Raw genomic sequence first — 17,139 nt, forward strand, 5'->3', positions numbered from 1 at the left:
GCTCGGGTCTGTTCTGACAGATTTGCACAGACCCACCTGRCAGGAGGGGTTTGCTAAGGATCAGCTGGGCACCAGGTTTGTTTTTTAGGTTCAACCTGTCTGTGCCATGATGCTGTGTATCAGTTCTGAGCTGAACTTTAACTGTAGCATTTTAAATCTCCCACCATAGTAAATAAATAGCAAAATTGACAAATGTAAGATTRTATTCACAATTTTAGACATTCTTTCAGTTCACGTGGCTGGCACCTGCACCAAAGGCTGCAGCTCCTGTGGGTGATTTTGCTGCCAGAATTTTTGTTCATTTGTGACAGGTAATATAATGCTCTGGGGCATATCTCTGCATTTTGCCAGTATTCATTCAATTTATTGGTGGAGGCTGTAAGCCTATGCCACTTGCAYCACAAAAATCAGTGGTGTGCTGGATTTGATACAGCATTTCAGTCCAGATGCTTTCTTTGGCATTACTTGCTCTCAGCAGCAGTGGCTGGAATAGTTCTGTTTGCCCCGTTTTCTCTCTTTGTTGATGTTCTCCCCAGGTTTGACTCATAAAGTTCAGGGATTTCCAGGCAAGTGCTGCTTTTTGAGCATTGATTAGGTAGCTAACAGGCTAGGATGTCTTTATATCAGCTGTACAGATGCCTGAAACTGTTACTCTCAAGTAATATTAAATAGGATAGATCTCCCCACCTTTATGAATTTCAAATTCATATTTTGCTGAAAACATTACATATGTCCATGGCATTTCTGCATGATTCTGCCTCTCTGTGTTGGCAGTGTAGGTTTTTTGGTGTCTTTAATTTTMGCTTAGGGCTTTTCTTACATAGATCTCCCATAGCCTTCATATATTCATGAAGGTGATAAGCAATTTAGTTCTTTTATTCTTCATCCCTCTTAATTTTACAATCTCTGACCGTATATATTGATAGCTGTGGAAACATGGGGTTTTTCTAAGTCTGCAAAAGCTGTCTTGATTTAGTGGAAGTATTGGGCATTGAGTCTGAACAATTTAAAATTGTCCTAGAGGGTCTCCTGAAGCCTCTGATTGCTCAGGAGAAGGACTTGGGGGTGCTTGTGGGTGAAAAACTGAATGTGGCCCAGCAATGTGCACTCAGAGCCCAGAAACCTCGTGTCCTGGGCTGATCCCAGCATGGGCAGCAAGCCTGGGGGGATTCTGCCCCTCTGCCTTGTTCAGGTGAGACCCCACCCGCAGAGCTGCCTGCAGCTCAGGGGCACAAGAAAGACACTTCTGGAGTGAGTCCAGAGGAGGCCACAAAGATGCTCCAAGTGCTACAACCCCTGTGCTCTCACCCCCAGGCTGAGAGTGCTGGGGGTGCTCACCTGGGGAAGGGAAGGCTCCAGGAGAGCTGRAGAGGGACTTAGGATAAGGGATGGAGGGACAGGAAGAGGGGAAATGGCTTCCCAGTGCCAGAGGGCAGGGATATTGGGAGGGAATTCTTCCCTGTGAGGGTGGGSAGGCCCTGGCACAGGGTGCTCAGAGAAGCTGTGGCTGCCCCTGGATCTCTGGAAGTGTCCAAGGCCAGGCTGGATATTGGGGCTTGGAGCCACCTGGGATAGTGGAAGGTGTCCCTGCCCATGACAGGGGATGGAACTGGATGGGTTTAAAGGACTCTTCCATCCCTGACTGTGTGATCACTCACAGGTCTGTGCTCTGGAGGGTGACTGCAATGCTGTCAAATCAGAACAGTTGGGCTGTGATGTTAGCAGAAGTCTTGGATGCCATAGTGAGTCATCTCTGGGTGCAGTACTGGAAGAAAAGGTGCTACCATTAAGATAAATTAAAAATGCATCTACCCATAGCACTTGCTTATTCATAYAGATGTCATAGGGAAGCCAGTTTAGTTGAAATATATATAGCTCTATCACTTGGAATAAGCACTGGCTTTCTCTTAGTTATAAAGCTCAGATTCAAGGTAGAAATAATTAAGATCAAGAGAGCACTAGACAACTTTTCTTTTTAAGTAGTACTTAAGGCAGTGACTGTACACAGAGCTGGGATGTGTGTTCTGGTCTGGCATGTTACATCACAGGCATTTCAGTGGGTTATGCCAGCCCTGTGGAAAGTACCAGGAATTAATTACTTGAGTACTTAGTTATAGAAGCAGAAATCAGACACTGATGTAGGGGCTGGATCTTAATTGCAATTATTTTTCTTTCAGTTCTTCAGAATCGCGTCCAGCTGGCCTGGAGGAGAGTGATCAGTCATCGATGTCTGGAGACCAAGGAATGAATTTAGATAAATCAGGTCCTAAACTCTCAGATTTTGCAAGTAGACCACCAGGTAGCAGAAATTTTCTGTGAATTATCTGAATGTGATAACTATAGGAGATCTTTTAACTGATCTTTGTGGCAGTTCTATTTTATTTGTCCTATCAGACATTCAAGTTCAAATGTTTTTCCTCCTAGTAAGTAATTGGTACATTGTTTATGTGTTTTCTTTGGATCAGCTCAAAATGAAAAGGTGGTCACGTTCTCATGTATAATCATGCRGGTATTATACTGAGTACTGTACAGTTATTCAGTAGTAACATAACTGATATAAAAATGTTGCATTTCTAGCTGTAGCACACACCAATGTCTTAAAAATTTAGCATTGACCAATAGCTGATTTTTCAGATGAAACAGGGGTTGTAGCTGGAATGATCCTCTCCATGTAGAGAGGATTAAATCTAAAGTCTGCAATAGGATTTATATTATAAACCATATGGGGAGTTCTTAGCATGTTTTTGACCAACTAGCACATGGCAGATTCTACTTCGTACTCTGGGAAATTTCAAGTCTATAGCAAGTGTGYTGGTTCATGACCCTTGGGTGCTGTCAAACTGAAATTTGTTTTAAGGAGTAATAATTAGTGAAAGTCTAGCTCTGGGTTTGTCAGTGAAAGGAAGAAGTCCATGGGCAGTTGCAGAGACTTGTCAGGTGGTGTGAACCTGGGTTAGCAGATGATACAATACATTATGAGATCTCCAGGTAAATCTCATACAAACAATACATTGAGTAAAACTATTTTTAAGAATTAAGTGAAATCTTTGGCCTGTTTGTAAAGCCTGTTTTGTTAATGTGGCTCTCATCCAAGACAAACAGGCTCCAGGCTGTACTTTCTACCCAATCCTGTTTGTTACAGAAATKCTGCTTCCTCTGATCTTTGGTTGGCTTTGATGAATGTGTCATCCTGTTGTCTTAGGTTATCCATCTCAGCCAGTGGAGCAAAGGCCACTTCAGCAGATGCCACCTCAGCTCATGCCACACACGCAGCAGCCCCAGCCCCAGCAGCAGCAGCAGCCACAGGCAGCCCCACAGCAAGGCCAGGCACCCCCACACACACCACAGCAGCAGCAGATGATGATGATGCTGATGATGCAGCAGGATCCCAAGTCAGCCAGGCTGCCTGTGCCCCAGGGGGTTCACCCCCCSAGGGGGCCACTGAACCCAGAAGCTCAGCGGATGCCGATGCAGCAGAGCGGGAACATGCCTGTGATGGTGAATCTCCAGGGGCCTGGGCCCGTGCCTCCATCTCCAGACAAACAGAGAATAGCCCTGCCGGGCAATCCTCCTCTGGGAAATAATGCTAGGAAAATGGTTTATCCAGATAACGCGCAGAATCCTTCCAGYTCACCCCTCAGAGAGGTGTCATCAGTGTCCTCTCTGCCAGAAGGAGGCGGAGCTGAGGGCCCTCCAACATCAGGAGCTCAGAATAATTTGACATCTCATTTAGTAGTTTCACAGAACCAGTTAATGATGACAGGACCCAAGCCTGGACCATCCCCACTTTCAGCTACCCAAGGTGCAAGTCCCCAGCAGCAGTCTAGTTCTCTACCTAGTGCTCTTACACACCATTTTCCAAATGTTGCTGCCCCATCGCAAACTTCAAGGCCGAAAACTCCAAACAGAGCAAGCCCAAGGCCATATTACCCTCAGACTCCTAATAACCGTCCACCCAGCACAGAACCCTCAGAAATTAGCCTGTCTCCAGAGAGRCTCAACGCTTCTATAGCTGGTCTGTTCCCTCCTCAGATCAATATTCCTTTACCTCCCAGGCCTAATCTCAACAGAGGATTTGATCAGCAGGGTCTGAATCCCACTACTTTAAAGGCCATTGGACAAGCCCCATCAAATCTCACCATTAACAATCAGTCCAGTTTTACTGCCTCACAGTCACACAAATTAGAAGGAGTGGTCATTAATTCGGGCAAACAAATCAATGCTGGAGCAACAAAGAGAGCAAGTCCAAGCAATAGTCGAAGGTCCAGTCCTGGATCCAGTAGGAAAACTACGCCAAGCCCTGGAAGACAGAATTCAAAAGCAGCTAAATTATCATTGACAACTCAGCAGAATCCACCTCTCTTGCAGAACATGGAATTACAAAGAAATATGATAGCTGGTCCCTCTTCTTTGCCAACACCCGTGACTACAAGTTTTCAGAATAATTCCATGCTGAGTAACCAGAATCCTACAGTTTCTGTACCTGCTGTGACTGGCATTCCTGAAGACAACAAGGAGAGCCTTAGTGTGCCTCAAGATACTGAAAGTCAAAGTGCACAAGGTGTCCAAGGTAACAAAGACCAGCCCAGTATTGAACTGAAAGGCATCCCTACTCCAGAAATGAAAGTGCTGGTTCCTGAAGAGCAGGTGAAAAAAGATGGGCAAGCCTTAGACAGCAGTAAGCTCCCAGTTGTGGAGGAAARTAAAACCATGGTATCTCCAGCTATGAGGGAGGCACCAACTTCTCTAAGTCAACTTCTTGACAATTCTGGAGCTCCTAATGTGACCATCAAGCCCCCTGGGCTGACTGGTGTTGAAATGGCACCGATAGTCCCCACTAGTGAGGAGCCRAAGAAAATAGCTGTCATTCCTCCAGTGCAGGATTCATCCTTGAGCAAGGAGCCATCTAATTCACTTGGCCTGCCTCAAAATAATGAGCCCTGTCCAAATACAGGGCACCAGGAACTGGGAGAAATAAACTCAAGCATGGCACAGAGTGTTCCTCCAGTAATGCAAAGGCCTGTTAGCTCTTCTATTTCAGGTCCCTTACCCCCCAATCAGATAACAGTTTTTGTGACCTCCAACCCTATTACATCTGCAGCTAACACATCAGCTCCGTTGCCATCCCACTTGCAATCTGCATTAGTGTCCACTGTTGTCACCATGCCCAATGTGGGGAGCAAAGTGATGGTTTCAGAGGGACAGTCCGCGGTTCAGTCCAATGCCCGGCCACAGTTCATCACACCCGTGTTCATAAACTCATCCTCAATTATCCAGGTGATGAAGGGCTCTCAGTCCAGCACAATTCCAGCAGCCCCCATGACTTCTAACTCAAGCCTGCTGCCTCAGTCGGTTGCCGTTGTTGGTCCTTTGCATATCCCACAGAATATCAAGTTCTCCTCTGGGCCTGCTCCTCCCAGCACCTCATCCAGCAGTCCTGTGTCCACARTTCCCACCAGCAGATCACTTGTTCTGAATCCCTTGACATCTCCTGTCCAACTGCCTTCTTCTGCACCAGCTCCTTCCAGCGCTGCCTCACACCTTCCTGCTCAGCAAGCCAAGGACTTCAGCCCTGAGGAGGCTTCCCAAGGTGCTGGCTCGGGTGAACAGTGCCCTGTCCCAGCGACCCAGTCGGGACCTGTTGTTTCCCCTCTGCTTTCGAGCAGCCCGGGATCTGGGAATAGACGCAGTCCTGTTTCATCCAGCAAGGGAAAGGGAAAAGTAGACAAAATTGGCCAACTGCTGCTGACTAAAGCATGCAAGAAAGTCACTGGCTCCCTGGASAAAGGGGAAGAGCAGTATGCTTTGGATGGAGAAGCAGAAAGTCAGGCGCTAGAAACGTCGGTCCCAAATAGTTTGGGAACAGAACAAGCACCAGCAGAGCTCGATAACAAAAGCGGGACGCCTCCAGCACCCAGTCTTACGAAACAGAGCACTTCTGGGCCCGGCAGCTCGAGCCTCAGCCCCGCGGCGGCCGTTCCCTCCTGCGCCTCCCCGGGCGCGCCCCCGAGCACTCCCGCTCCCGGAGCTCCCTCGGCCGCAACCCCCCCGGCCGGAGGCCTCCCGGCCGCAGCGGCCCTGGCCGGAGATCCCCCGGCCGCAGGTCCCCCGGCCGGAGCTCCCCCGGACCCCCCGGTCCCCAGCGCCAACGGCGGCACTGCCGGCGGGGCCACGGAGCCGAGCGGCRGCGGCGGGGCCGAGGAGAAGCCCGCAGCACCCCCGGAGGGGCTGCAGAGCGCAGGTGAGTGCAGGGCTGCCCGCGGCGGGGGGGAGGCAACGAGGCGGCTTCGGCAAATCCCAGGGGCTGCTCTTCCTGACCACCATCAAATGTAGACACTGCAGCCGAGGCTCACAGCTGCTTTTTTTCTTTTTAACAGCTAAGTGATACACAGGCTCCTATTCACCAAGATTCGAATTACAGCTGTTTTATTTCACTTTCCATTTACTTTGTCAATGGGGTATTTGTTATGAACATATGATTCAGAAACAGGAGTAACTTAATGTAACTGTTGGAAGCAAGGAGGCAAAGTTGAATGCATCCGTAATGACAAATACTTAGGGTGCCTTTTACACTGATAAATACACTGGTATTCTGCTTTGGTCTTGCCATAGACCTTGATTTTGTAAATTATTTCAATTTATTAATTATTATATTTTGAATTAATCCTARTAATACTATTTCCCTCTCTGAATAGCCTTCATCCTCTAGGGAAATTGCAGAATAACCTCCAGAACAGAAGTRAAAAACAACCCACACCAAAACCTCTTTTGTCTAGGAAAAAACTTAAATGGTCATTTCAGAGAAATTACTGAAAAGGTTAACTGCATTCAATTTCGAAACATAAAATACCTTCACATCTGAGTTTTGCTATTTTAATTTGAGCCTCTGGCAAACTTTATATATGACACTGATACTTTTTCTTAATGCCATTTTTAGTCTATTGAATCGGGTGTGGATATAAACCCATCACTCGTGAAGTGAGCTGAGTGTTGTGCTTTACAACTTGAATTAGACACAGAAGATAAAATCATRGATGATAAAATCCACAGGAGTCCGGGGAACTGAAAACTTCAGCCTGAGTGTGACTTTCCCCATGACTGTTGGATGTTGTAGCTGTACGCCCCTGGAAAATGGAGATGCTTCTTTTGAGCTTCACAGAAGGAATTCTGGCTTTCTAGRAGCAAAATGGAAGTGATATTCTTTATTTAAGCAGGAATGTTTAACTTTTTATCTTCCTGTTCTCTGTAAGTTCACYATCACATAGGAGACTAGAAAGCATTAGCCCGACAAAAATTGTTTGTCCATCTGATTTTTTTACTTGGCAACCTGATGTTAAGTCACATCATCTTATTGCCAAAGGCCTTCAAGCGCAACTCTGGAGCATATTGTGCACTTTAATTGAAAGACTGAGGGCATTGATTCATTTAAAAAGGTACTATTTTCCCCCAGAACCTCTGCTGAAATGAGCATTAAAAAAGGAGACTAAACGGTTGAAATTTTAGGACTTCCTTTAATRTCTCTGTCTGCTGACAAACTGTTACCTTTTAAAATGTGGTTTGTGATACTTCATTTCATCACTCAGTCTAGTYTGAGAAAATTTGCTTGGGATAGTTTTGCCAAAATTTGTTTTAAAAAGGGAAGGTGTGTGTGGTGGGAGGAGGTGGATGGTAAATTAAAAACACTGCATCTGTAAGTGCCAAATTGCAGTCAGCTGGGAGAGAGAGCATTTTGTACCAGCCTGCTCACCCCACAGGAACTACTTTGAGTTTGCAATAATGCTTTTCCCCTCCACTTTTATTCTAGCATCCTCTCAACACTTAACACAGAAAAAAAGTTCAGTTGCAACATCAGAAAGTACTGTTCAAAGAACAGGTAAATCTTCCTTTGGAAAAGCAGAATAGARGTGAACTAAACCCTTTATATTTGGAACTAAAAATACATTTATTTGAATGCATACGCAGTGGTCACTAACACGTTGGGTAGTTTGGGAGTTGGGTGGGGGTTTGCTTATTTTTTGTGCTTTTGGGATTGTTTTTCATTGCTAGTTGCATTGTGCTTTGGAAGTCTCCAAAGCCTTGTGGGAGATTCAGGATGGGATCAAGCAAAAAAATGAAAAAAATTAACAAGGAAGGTTTTAGACATTCAGTGATAAATTGGAGGGACTGGATTTGTAACAATATGTTGTGTTTAAGTTTTGAAGTTCTATTCAGAGCTAATAAGAAAGGGATTTTTTTTTCATTGTACCCTTCTGAATATAGAAATTTGTTCATATCTTGCTGGGAGTGTGTCTTAGAGTTATAATTTGGGTTTTGTTTTTCCTGTTYAATTTTTAATCCCCTTCAGCAGTGCTTCAGGATGGAGCCCTGGCAGATGATTTTTTGGTGTTGCCATCTATTATCATGGTGTTTCACTGTCAATTCCAGAGTGTTTAAAAAAGTAATTCCCAAGTTGAGTAGTGAAAACGGATATATGTGGGCTTACTTATGGGAAGTGCCATTCTCCATCCATTTCCCATCTCTAATCTGATTACAAGTAGAGTTTTCAGAAAGTAAAAATTATACAAAGTTGTTTTCTTTGAACTTCCATTAAAACAAAGATGGTCATACACCCTGTTCTTTCACATCCGACTCATTGCCTGGTGCTGCTTTGACTGTACTGGGCAGTTCCTGCTGGGGGAAGCACTGATGTTATTCATTTTTTGCTTTTGGATAATCTCCCTGTTCAAATTTAGGGTAGGAAGAAAGGCAACTTTTTCCTTACATTATTTAGTCTGTTCTTCCTTTGTTACTAAGGCATCTGTTTTTTCCAGACGATGCTATATCCATTTACACTGAAGAGGCTGATGTTCCAACACTGCAAATTTACCCTAGGAGGATAAATAATACCCATTTTTAAACTTTTTTTATATMTCTATTCCTTGTGCACACTCTAGCAAACTTTGGGTGCTAAATTGATGTCAAAGGCAAAACCCCAGTTTGTGCCCCACTGGCCCCAAGGTTTGATGGGGAATTGAGCTGAATCTCACTGTGGGCAGTAAGACAAAGCACAGAGAGTTAATCCACGACATTGCAATGGTAATCCCTAAATCTCTGGCAGTTTCTCATGAGAGGGGCTGTATTTAGCAAAAGGTCTTCCCTCTCAACAAAGGAACTGGTGGATATGGAGAGAATTAAAAAACAGAGAGTAAAAAGACTTGACATTTTATATGCTGAAAAGGAGAATTGTTTACTGAGGTGAAGACTACAAAGGAAACCTGGCCTGTATGTGTAAAATCACTGAGAGAGAGAGAAAACAGGTCARACTTCTCTTTGCATCATCTCCCCTGAGATATTTTCCAATTCTGTACAAGTGTGACTTGGCTTCAGAAATTTGTCATTAAAAGGTATTGCTGTGAGAGGCAGTTGGGTTAAGGCAAATTTTTRCATTCCCAATAGAGCCAGATGGGTACATTTAAGGTTTAAAAACTAATAATACCTAGAAGGTTTAGAAGAAATAATCTGTCTAAAATGGAAGTTAAGAAAGGAAAAAGAGCGTAGCCCTTGTCAGGGAGTTTCTCTACAGTTTTCTTCTGCAGGGCATTAACTTTTCCCTCTTAGCTGGTGCAAGCTGTAATCAGTAATCAGACCAAGCACTTGGCCAACGTGCTATTTGGTATTTTGGCTTGCTTTGCTTTGAGAGAAGCTTATCCTTGAGATCTAATACCTAATAGAAAAATGTGAGCTAGTCATGCCTTGTCAGTGGGTATGTACTTCTACAGCAGACTTTAAAATTATCTTTTTCTTTTGTAGAGCTTGAGACAAATGCTGCAGTAGTTGCTGGTCAAAGGTAAGGAGATAGTTTGTAGATTCAGAGTAGATACAGTTTTTGTGGGAGCAAGTCCCTTACACTTTGCTTCACATGCTMAACCTCTGCTACTGCTTCTCATTTCCTTGGCCATACCCTTTCTTTTCTGCTAAGAAACCAGGCCAGTTGAATGTTCCAAACCATTACTGAAATGCAATGATTATAAGGTAACTTTTCCCTAAGTCTGTGCTTTGGGCAATGTTTCCTCTCATCCTTTCAGGCTTGGATGTTTCATGTCCTTGAAGGGTCTTGATGGTTGCACAACAAATCAAAATTAACCCCCCCTGCAGCTTAGCTGTCAAGTGAATTCTTAACAGGAAAGTGAATTCAAGTGAATTCTTTGAAAGGAAATCTTTCAAAAGTTTGTTCTTCTCCCYTGAGGATTGTTTTCAACCGTTTTCCTCTATTTGCTTGTTAAGGCTGCCAAAACCTGATAGGAAAGTCAGGTAGAAATTTCATGTTGTCCTAGTTAAGACATTTGGTTCTGTCAGAAGAAAATGCCATTTCCAAGAACTRTTTGGAAGTTCTAAGCACCCCAGGCTCTCACTCAGCTGGCAGTGAGAGCCCCTGGGGAGGTTTTTTGTTAATGGTGCTGGCACAGCTGGCTGCGTTTTGGATACTGCCCTTGTGGATGCAGTGACCCCCTAGACRAGGGCAGCCCCTCATTGGGTTCCTCAGGAGATGAGGCAGTGCCTTCCTTCATAAGGGAGGGAATGCAATACATTTCCTAGATCAGGAATGGCTCTGAATGGAATATTTAACTATATCTACCTTCATTTGGATTGGCATCATTCAAACTGAAACTGAAATTTWACAGTGAGTCTTCTTCAGGGTAGARCTCTTCTGAAAAGCTGAAGGTYGGACATTGGCAACAGAGCAGATTCTCCAAGGGAAGTGTCCTCATGTGTCCATTTCCAAACTCACCCAGCACATCAAATTACCACGAGGCATTTCTCAGGGKTTTTCTGATTGATACTTTTCTGAACGAGACTGGAAAAGAAGGAAAGTTTGCAGGCAAGCTGTGTCTAGTGATGGCTGATACAGTAGGCAGCTTTGGGTTCCTGGAGTTGAACCATCAAGGACAAACCTTGATGGAGTCACAGATGGTTTGGGTGGGAARGAACCTTAAAACTTAACTTGTTCCACTCCCTGCCATGGACAGGGACACCTTCCACCACATCAGATTGCTCCAAACCCAGTCTGGCCTTGGACACTTGCAGGGATGGGGCAGCCATAGCTTCTCTGGGCAACCTTTGCCAATTTCTSCCTAATRTRTAATCTAAACCTRCTCTCAGTTTAAAGCCATTAAACACCTTTAAAACCTTAAGGGAACCTAAAGCACTAGAAATATTTTTGCTTGGAGTAATGTGATTTCCTCMTATGAAAGGAGGGAAGTGATGTGCTGGTTCCTATAAGACAATCCTCATTCTGGATTTAGTCACTAGACTCTGTAAAAATTACCTGTCCTAACTGAACTTCAGGTGCTGATGCCTATTTGCTTCCCTCTGGTGTCCTCTGAGGTAGGTGACTGCTGGTTCAGCTGCCCCAGTTCCATAGGAGAAGACCACTTTGAGACCAGTTTGGGGGATCCAGTTTATAGATTGCCCATAAKAATCCTTATGGGGCGGGGGGTGCGGGGTATAGATGTCAGTATTTATTTTGTATGAGACAATCTACAGTCCATAGTCTCCTCTGCTGTGTGTCCTTGCTTGTCTCTCCTTCCAATGAGAAACTATTTTATTTCAGGTTTCTCTRCTTAACCCTAAAGTTTGTGTGGTTTGAGTCCTTCCCCTCAAARCAGGACTCATCTGAAGGGTGACACTGCAGAGGTCACACACACATCACCTTGCGCTGTGTGTTCACTCCAGCCTCCGATTCAGACAGCCCTTCTTGAAATCCCACAAGTGGCACCCAAGGGGCCTGAAATGAGCTTTCTTCTTTTCCATTATCAGCAGAATAATTTATTTAGTTAATTACTTACTTTTGAATTCACAGGAGAGAAGTGTAGTTTAATCTTCTGAAACTGCTTAGTCACCAGAAATTGTCTGGCATTAATGTTTTAAGGAGAAAACACCCAAAGCTCAGGATGAGTTTACAGAGTTAAGAAAGATAAAATAAAAGAGGAATTTAATTACAAAATGTAGCCCTCCATTTATTRTTTCAGTAGCAAGAAACAGATTTTCACAGTAGCTAAAATTATTATTTTATAGCAGAAGAAGCTTTCTGTTATTAAAAAAAGATTTTGACTTCAAGCTTTAAGACTTGAAGAAAGTTTTAAAGAAATCTTCTTTTTAATATGTGAAAAATCACTTGGATCAATGGAGTAAGTTTTTTAGCAGACCCAAAAGCTGGCATACTCCCTGAAGAGTTCTTAATTCCTCCTGATGTTCATCTGCAATTTCAGCTCTGTACCCCCATACTGCAGCAGTCTCTAATGTAACCTGTTTGCTTTTCCTAGACTTCAGTAATGGTGGCACCTGTGGAAAACAAAGCAGACAATTTATCAATTGCATCTAATTTCTTGGTCTTCTAAATGTTGAAAATATTCTCTTTGAGGACTTCTCAATTCTGTATCCTCTGATAATTTTTGATAAAAATGGACTATACTCTGGCTTACTCAGGTCATTCTTCATCTGATAGAACTTCTGGTATCTCTAGCGTTTCATATCTTCAGTGCTAATAGTCCGGAACTGGTACCTGTGTCGGGCCATCCTCCAGCTTGTCTGACTTGCATAGAAAAACCTAATTCTTCTCACACTTCATCAGAAATATTTTGTCCCACTTTATTAGTAATGAGACAAAAGAGAATTGTGAAAAGTCTAAAACTCCAAGTAGAAGAAATTCAAGAACAGAGGATTCTGCCGCTTCACAGGAAAGTGTAGAGAACGGGCAGCGCAAGAGATCCTCGCGACCCGCCTCTGCGTCTGGCACAGCAAAAGGTAACATGCACTGCTGCCCTTTCTGGGCACAGGGCAGCTCCTAACTGCTTCCCCAGGTATTTGCTGCGGCAATAGCTGCCTCATAACACTGGTTTGCAGCTCGTACACCTTGGGTGCTTTAGTTTCAAGGATTTAGCCACAGGTCGGTGTTTGAAGCATTTCCTGACATCTGCAYTGGCAGTAAATCCTATATGAATTCCTCTTTGGTACATCTGTGGAACTTGTTTTCTGCAGCACTCGCCACCATAGTATTCAGCACCTTGCCTAGCTGAAGTTGAATTCTTTTGGCAGAAATGTGTTGCTGTTGGAAGGACTATACACAGATCAAAAAATGATATTTTCCTGAAGCCTGAAAGACACAAGACTTAAGTCTTCCCAAGTGCACAGTCAGCTCTTGCCGAGTCAAATGTCATGGTTCAGGCATGCTCCAGAGGCTGCTGGGGTGGCAGCCAGGAGCATCAGGGAGTGCTGTGAGCTAGTACAGAGCCTCAGCTCTGCTTCCCAACAACACTTGAACTCCTGAAGTTATTAACCCATGGCATTACAGGTGCTGACATACCTTACTCCTACCCAGGTTATGGTCTTTAACATTTATGCATCATTTGTATGATATGCATGGCCCAGTGCCAGGCTGAAGCTAATTCTGTCAGCTTCTTGTGTTTAAGGGTCAGAAAAATGCTGATGGACCAAAGTTATGCAAGAGAGTAGAGAGAGACCGTCAAGAGGCAACATTCGACCATATTTTAAAGATAATATACAGAACAAAGAGGTATTAATATAAAATTATTATAAAAGGAAGTCAAGTTGAATTCAGCCACCATTTCCATACTGGAAGTACTAAAGTGTGATGGTAAGAATATTGTGTTTTCAGAGTTTCAGAGAAGCATTCCAGCTTTTTATCATTGTGCAATGACTCCCAAAGATTAYGCAGGAAACCTATATGTTCTGCACTTTTGTGACTGCTGAATTTAATTACATTTACTTCTTGTGGCAGGACTGTGCAGAAGAATCTGAGTCTGTATTGTAAAAATAAATTCTCTTTCATGATTGTGAAGAAAAGTTTGAAAAATGTGAAGCCAGTGTAAAATCCCTGCCTGAGTTTGAGGGGATGTGGAGTGTGTGACCTGTCCCACATGCTGTACTGGGTAAACCTAATGATGACAACCAGTGACACATCAAATTCTGAAAATGTGGGAACAGGAAAGTGCATCAAATTTAAATAATACCAAAACTCTCACAGGGGTTTGTGCTGACTGTGTAATTTGTTTAYCCGTGTAAGTAAAATTCTTGTTTTTAAGTCGTGCATCCAAAGCTGTCGCAGTGTCCAAGGGCTCTGCTGGACACTTGGGTGTGGCTCCCTGGGGACAGTTGGCTAAGCTGCAGGCACACAGCTGCTCCCAAGCTGTGGACAATGAGCCAAACCAGGTACTCTGTGGCAGAGGACAGGCTGCACGTTACCGAGGTGGTTGCAGGAGTGTCACCTGGTTTGCCACCTGTGCCTACTCCGTTGTACATTTTTGTTAGTGAATCAGAGCTTAATTATTCTGGCTTGGTTGCKCCTGTCCTCATTAAGTTACCTGTGTCCCGAGAAACCCCCTAATCCATTGCAAAAGGAATGTGGGGCTGGGAGGAGTTACCTCTTAAGAGTGAGGCTGTTACAAGTCTTTATAGAAACAGCAATTAAGAAAAAAGAATCAGCAGGGAGAGAGAAGTAGACTTTGACCAGTTTGACTAGGAACTCTGTTGCTAAGCCTTGGGAAGGGTCACTGTGAGAGGAGAGGAGAGGAGAGGAGAGAAGAGCACACAGGGAGGGTCAGCCCTGTCCCCGTGTGTCCAGCACATTTCAGGTGCAGGGTTTGGGGAGGTGCTGGGGATGCTCCCAAGGGACTGGGACAGGCCCATTCCTCYTCCCAAACACGGAGCCTTGAGCAGCAACAGGGGTGGCAACACTGGCACTGCTGAAGCTACTGCAGTCAGCCCTGCTGCCTGAAGGGGCTCCAGGCTGGAGTCCAGCCTGTGGAGATGTTTCACTTCTAAAAATTGGTGTTTTCCCTTTTTGGAGTACTTTTCCAGCAATGGCTGCTTTTAGTATTCACTGTAGCTTCGAGTTTGTTAAATTTTGAAATGTGGATTGTTTTTTCTAATTCCACATGTAACAGCCATGGAGTTGTATTGCTGCTGTTCTAATTTTAGATGGGCTTGGAAATTTTTCCCCTTTTGACTCTTAAAATACACACAGCTGCAATATTTTTTGGAAAACATTGTGAAGAGCCAAAGAGACATCACCAACATTTAAAATCACATTTTTAAAAAGATCTAAAGATGCAAATGCCCTTGGTCCTTACTCTTTTTTTTGTTTTGAAATGGAAACTTTGTGCCTTGGTAAGTGCACTGGACATGTCATCTGCTGTCACCGTGGCTCTGCAGGTGTTACTRTTTGTGTCTTTTGCATCAGCTGTGTTCCTGTGGCTCAGTGTACCCTGCAGAGACTTGTTTTCTAATGACTGTCTAATAACTCAGAAAGCTGGGTTGTGCACTGGCATGGTGGTCTCCAAACACCTCCCCATCTCTGGCACCTGGGGCTGCGCTTCCTGCTGGGACACGACTCCCCCGTGGCACCTGGGGGCCTGCACTTAGGGCACAGTTACAAACATTGGTTCTTCTTTGAAAGGCTGTCCTGTTAGGGCTTCCTAAATGTCCGGAGAGTGGCTCGGGGTCCCTGGCTGTGCCACGGCTGTCAGGGTGACAGGCCAGCACTGGGACAGCTGCTGAAGAGCCAGTCCTGGTGCTGGGGAAATCCTGCTCTCCAGAGCTTTCCACTCTGGTGTGAGTTTGGAAAAATGACAGGGCAATCTGTGCCCCCTGGGGAATGGCTTATCGACTCCGTATCCATGCTTTTTTTCTTCTCTTGATTTCAGAAACGAGTGCCAGTGCAATGCAGTCAAAAAGAAGAAAATCCAAGTAAATTACTGCATGGAAACATGAGACTTGTAAATGAGTGTGAATTTTCCAATAGCAATTTTGAGCTGTGATTTTTCTTTTTTAAATAAAATTCTGTACAGTAAGTCATTTTAATATTATACTGTTCCAAATAAATGATTTTTTTTCTAAAAAACATAAATAGATATAAAAACTGGGTTCTTCTAAAACCCCCTGGATTTGCAAAGTCAAGTCCAGGGTTAGCACATTAGGGTAATATGTTTGTATGAAATGGAAGGGGAGGGGAAGACAAATGTAATTTTATTTGTTTCCACTTTTCATAAACAATTTAGAATACAGGGTTGTCATTTTTAGGTATTAAAATAATGTAATGTGCTGTTGTTTAAGTACTGTATGTGAATAGCAGTCAGAGGGGTTATAGACAAACCCCATRTTGTTTGGAAATGTAAATAATTTTATTATATAGTAGATCTGATGTATTTGTTGTAGAAACGGACCAGTGAAACAAAAAATAAATTTAAGGGTTTGTATAATGTGGAATCCCTCATGCTCTAAATAAATGTTACTGTCCTATAAATTGGGTTGAATTATTATTAGCAACAACAGCATCAGCATCATTCCAAACAGGAGGATTGAAGGGATTATTTAGAGCTCCTGGCCTGCAAGCTCCTTATATGGAGCTTTAGCAAGGAATTTGTTTAACCACAAACAACTGATGCAGCTGTTCCTGCAAAGCGAGAGACCGGGAAGGGCGCCCTGCTGCCCTCGGGGCTGTGCGGGGAGCGAGGAGCCCCGGCAGCCTGGCTCCCCACCGAGGGCTGCTCAGCGGGGAACAGCCACGCAAAGRCACAATCTCGTGGGTAAAGGCTTCTGCCAGGCGGCAGCCGGGGGTCCCTTTATCTGGATAACTGCTGCCATGGGCAGCGGAGGGTTGGGATGTGCTGCCATGGAAAGTAGGTCAGGCTCAGTGCTCCGGGAGCTGCCGGGAGAGCCCGAGCCGGGCTGAGCCCATTGCCTGAGCTCTGTGCACACACTGCCACCTTTTCTTTCTTGCTGAATTTCAAAAATAAGTAACTCAAAAGGCTGATSAAATATAAATTGTCATTAAATATAAGTTGCCAGCTTTTATAATCACAAAAATTACCTATTTGTGCACAAGGTAACAGGCACTGAGCGATGCTGATATCACAGAATAATTGGGGCTGGAAAAGCCCTTTAAAATTATCAAGTCCATCTGTTTCCCCAGCACTGCCAAGGCCATCACTAGCACGTGTCTCCAGGTGCAGCATCCACACTTCTTAAAATCCCTCCAKGGATGGGGACTCCCCCCMTGACCTGGGTAGCTGTGCCAGKACTTGACAACCCCTTCCATGAAYGAATTGTCCCCATATCCAACCTGAACCTCCCCTGGTGCAA

At 44.3% G+C, this 17,139-nt stretch overlaps 1 protein-coding gene across 6 annotated transcripts in view; it reads left to right on the forward strand.

Annotated features, from left to right (window-relative positions):
* The window catches only part of NCOA6 (nuclear receptor coactivator 6), a 31,593-nt gene extending 15,735 nt beyond the window's left edge, over window positions 1-15,858 (forward strand). The window contains exons 9-15 of one of the 6 annotated variants that reach the window (XR_008966044.1): window positions 2,178-2,299; window positions 3,203-6,241; window positions 7,805-7,873; window positions 9,790-9,826; window positions 12,635-12,783; window positions 13,449-13,633; window positions 15,702-15,858. Coding sequence is in view for 5 of the 6 variants with exons in the window: in XM_057376682.1 (XP_057232665.1) it covers window positions 2,178-2,299; window positions 3,203-6,241; window positions 7,805-7,873; window positions 9,790-9,826; window positions 12,635-12,783; window positions 15,702-15,748 (3,463 nt within the window). In the remaining variant the exon portion in view is untranslated. Of the gene's footprint in view, window positions 1-2,177; window positions 2,300-3,202; window positions 6,242-7,804; window positions 7,874-9,789; window positions 9,827-12,302; window positions 12,784-13,448 lie in introns of those variants that run through there. The other 5 variants (XM_057376682.1, XM_057376678.1, XM_057376679.1 and 2 more) reach the window with 5 other exon arrangements.
* Window positions 15,859-17,139: the final 1,281 nt, after the last annotated feature.

This window comes from Malurus melanocephalus, unplaced genomic scaffold (assembly GCF_030028575.1).
Source record: "Malurus melanocephalus ecotype Western Australia unplaced genomic scaffold, MMel_1.1 scaffold_287, whole genome shotgun sequence".
Taxonomy (NCBI): domain Eukaryota; kingdom Metazoa; phylum Chordata; class Aves; order Passeriformes; family Maluridae; genus Malurus; species Malurus melanocephalus.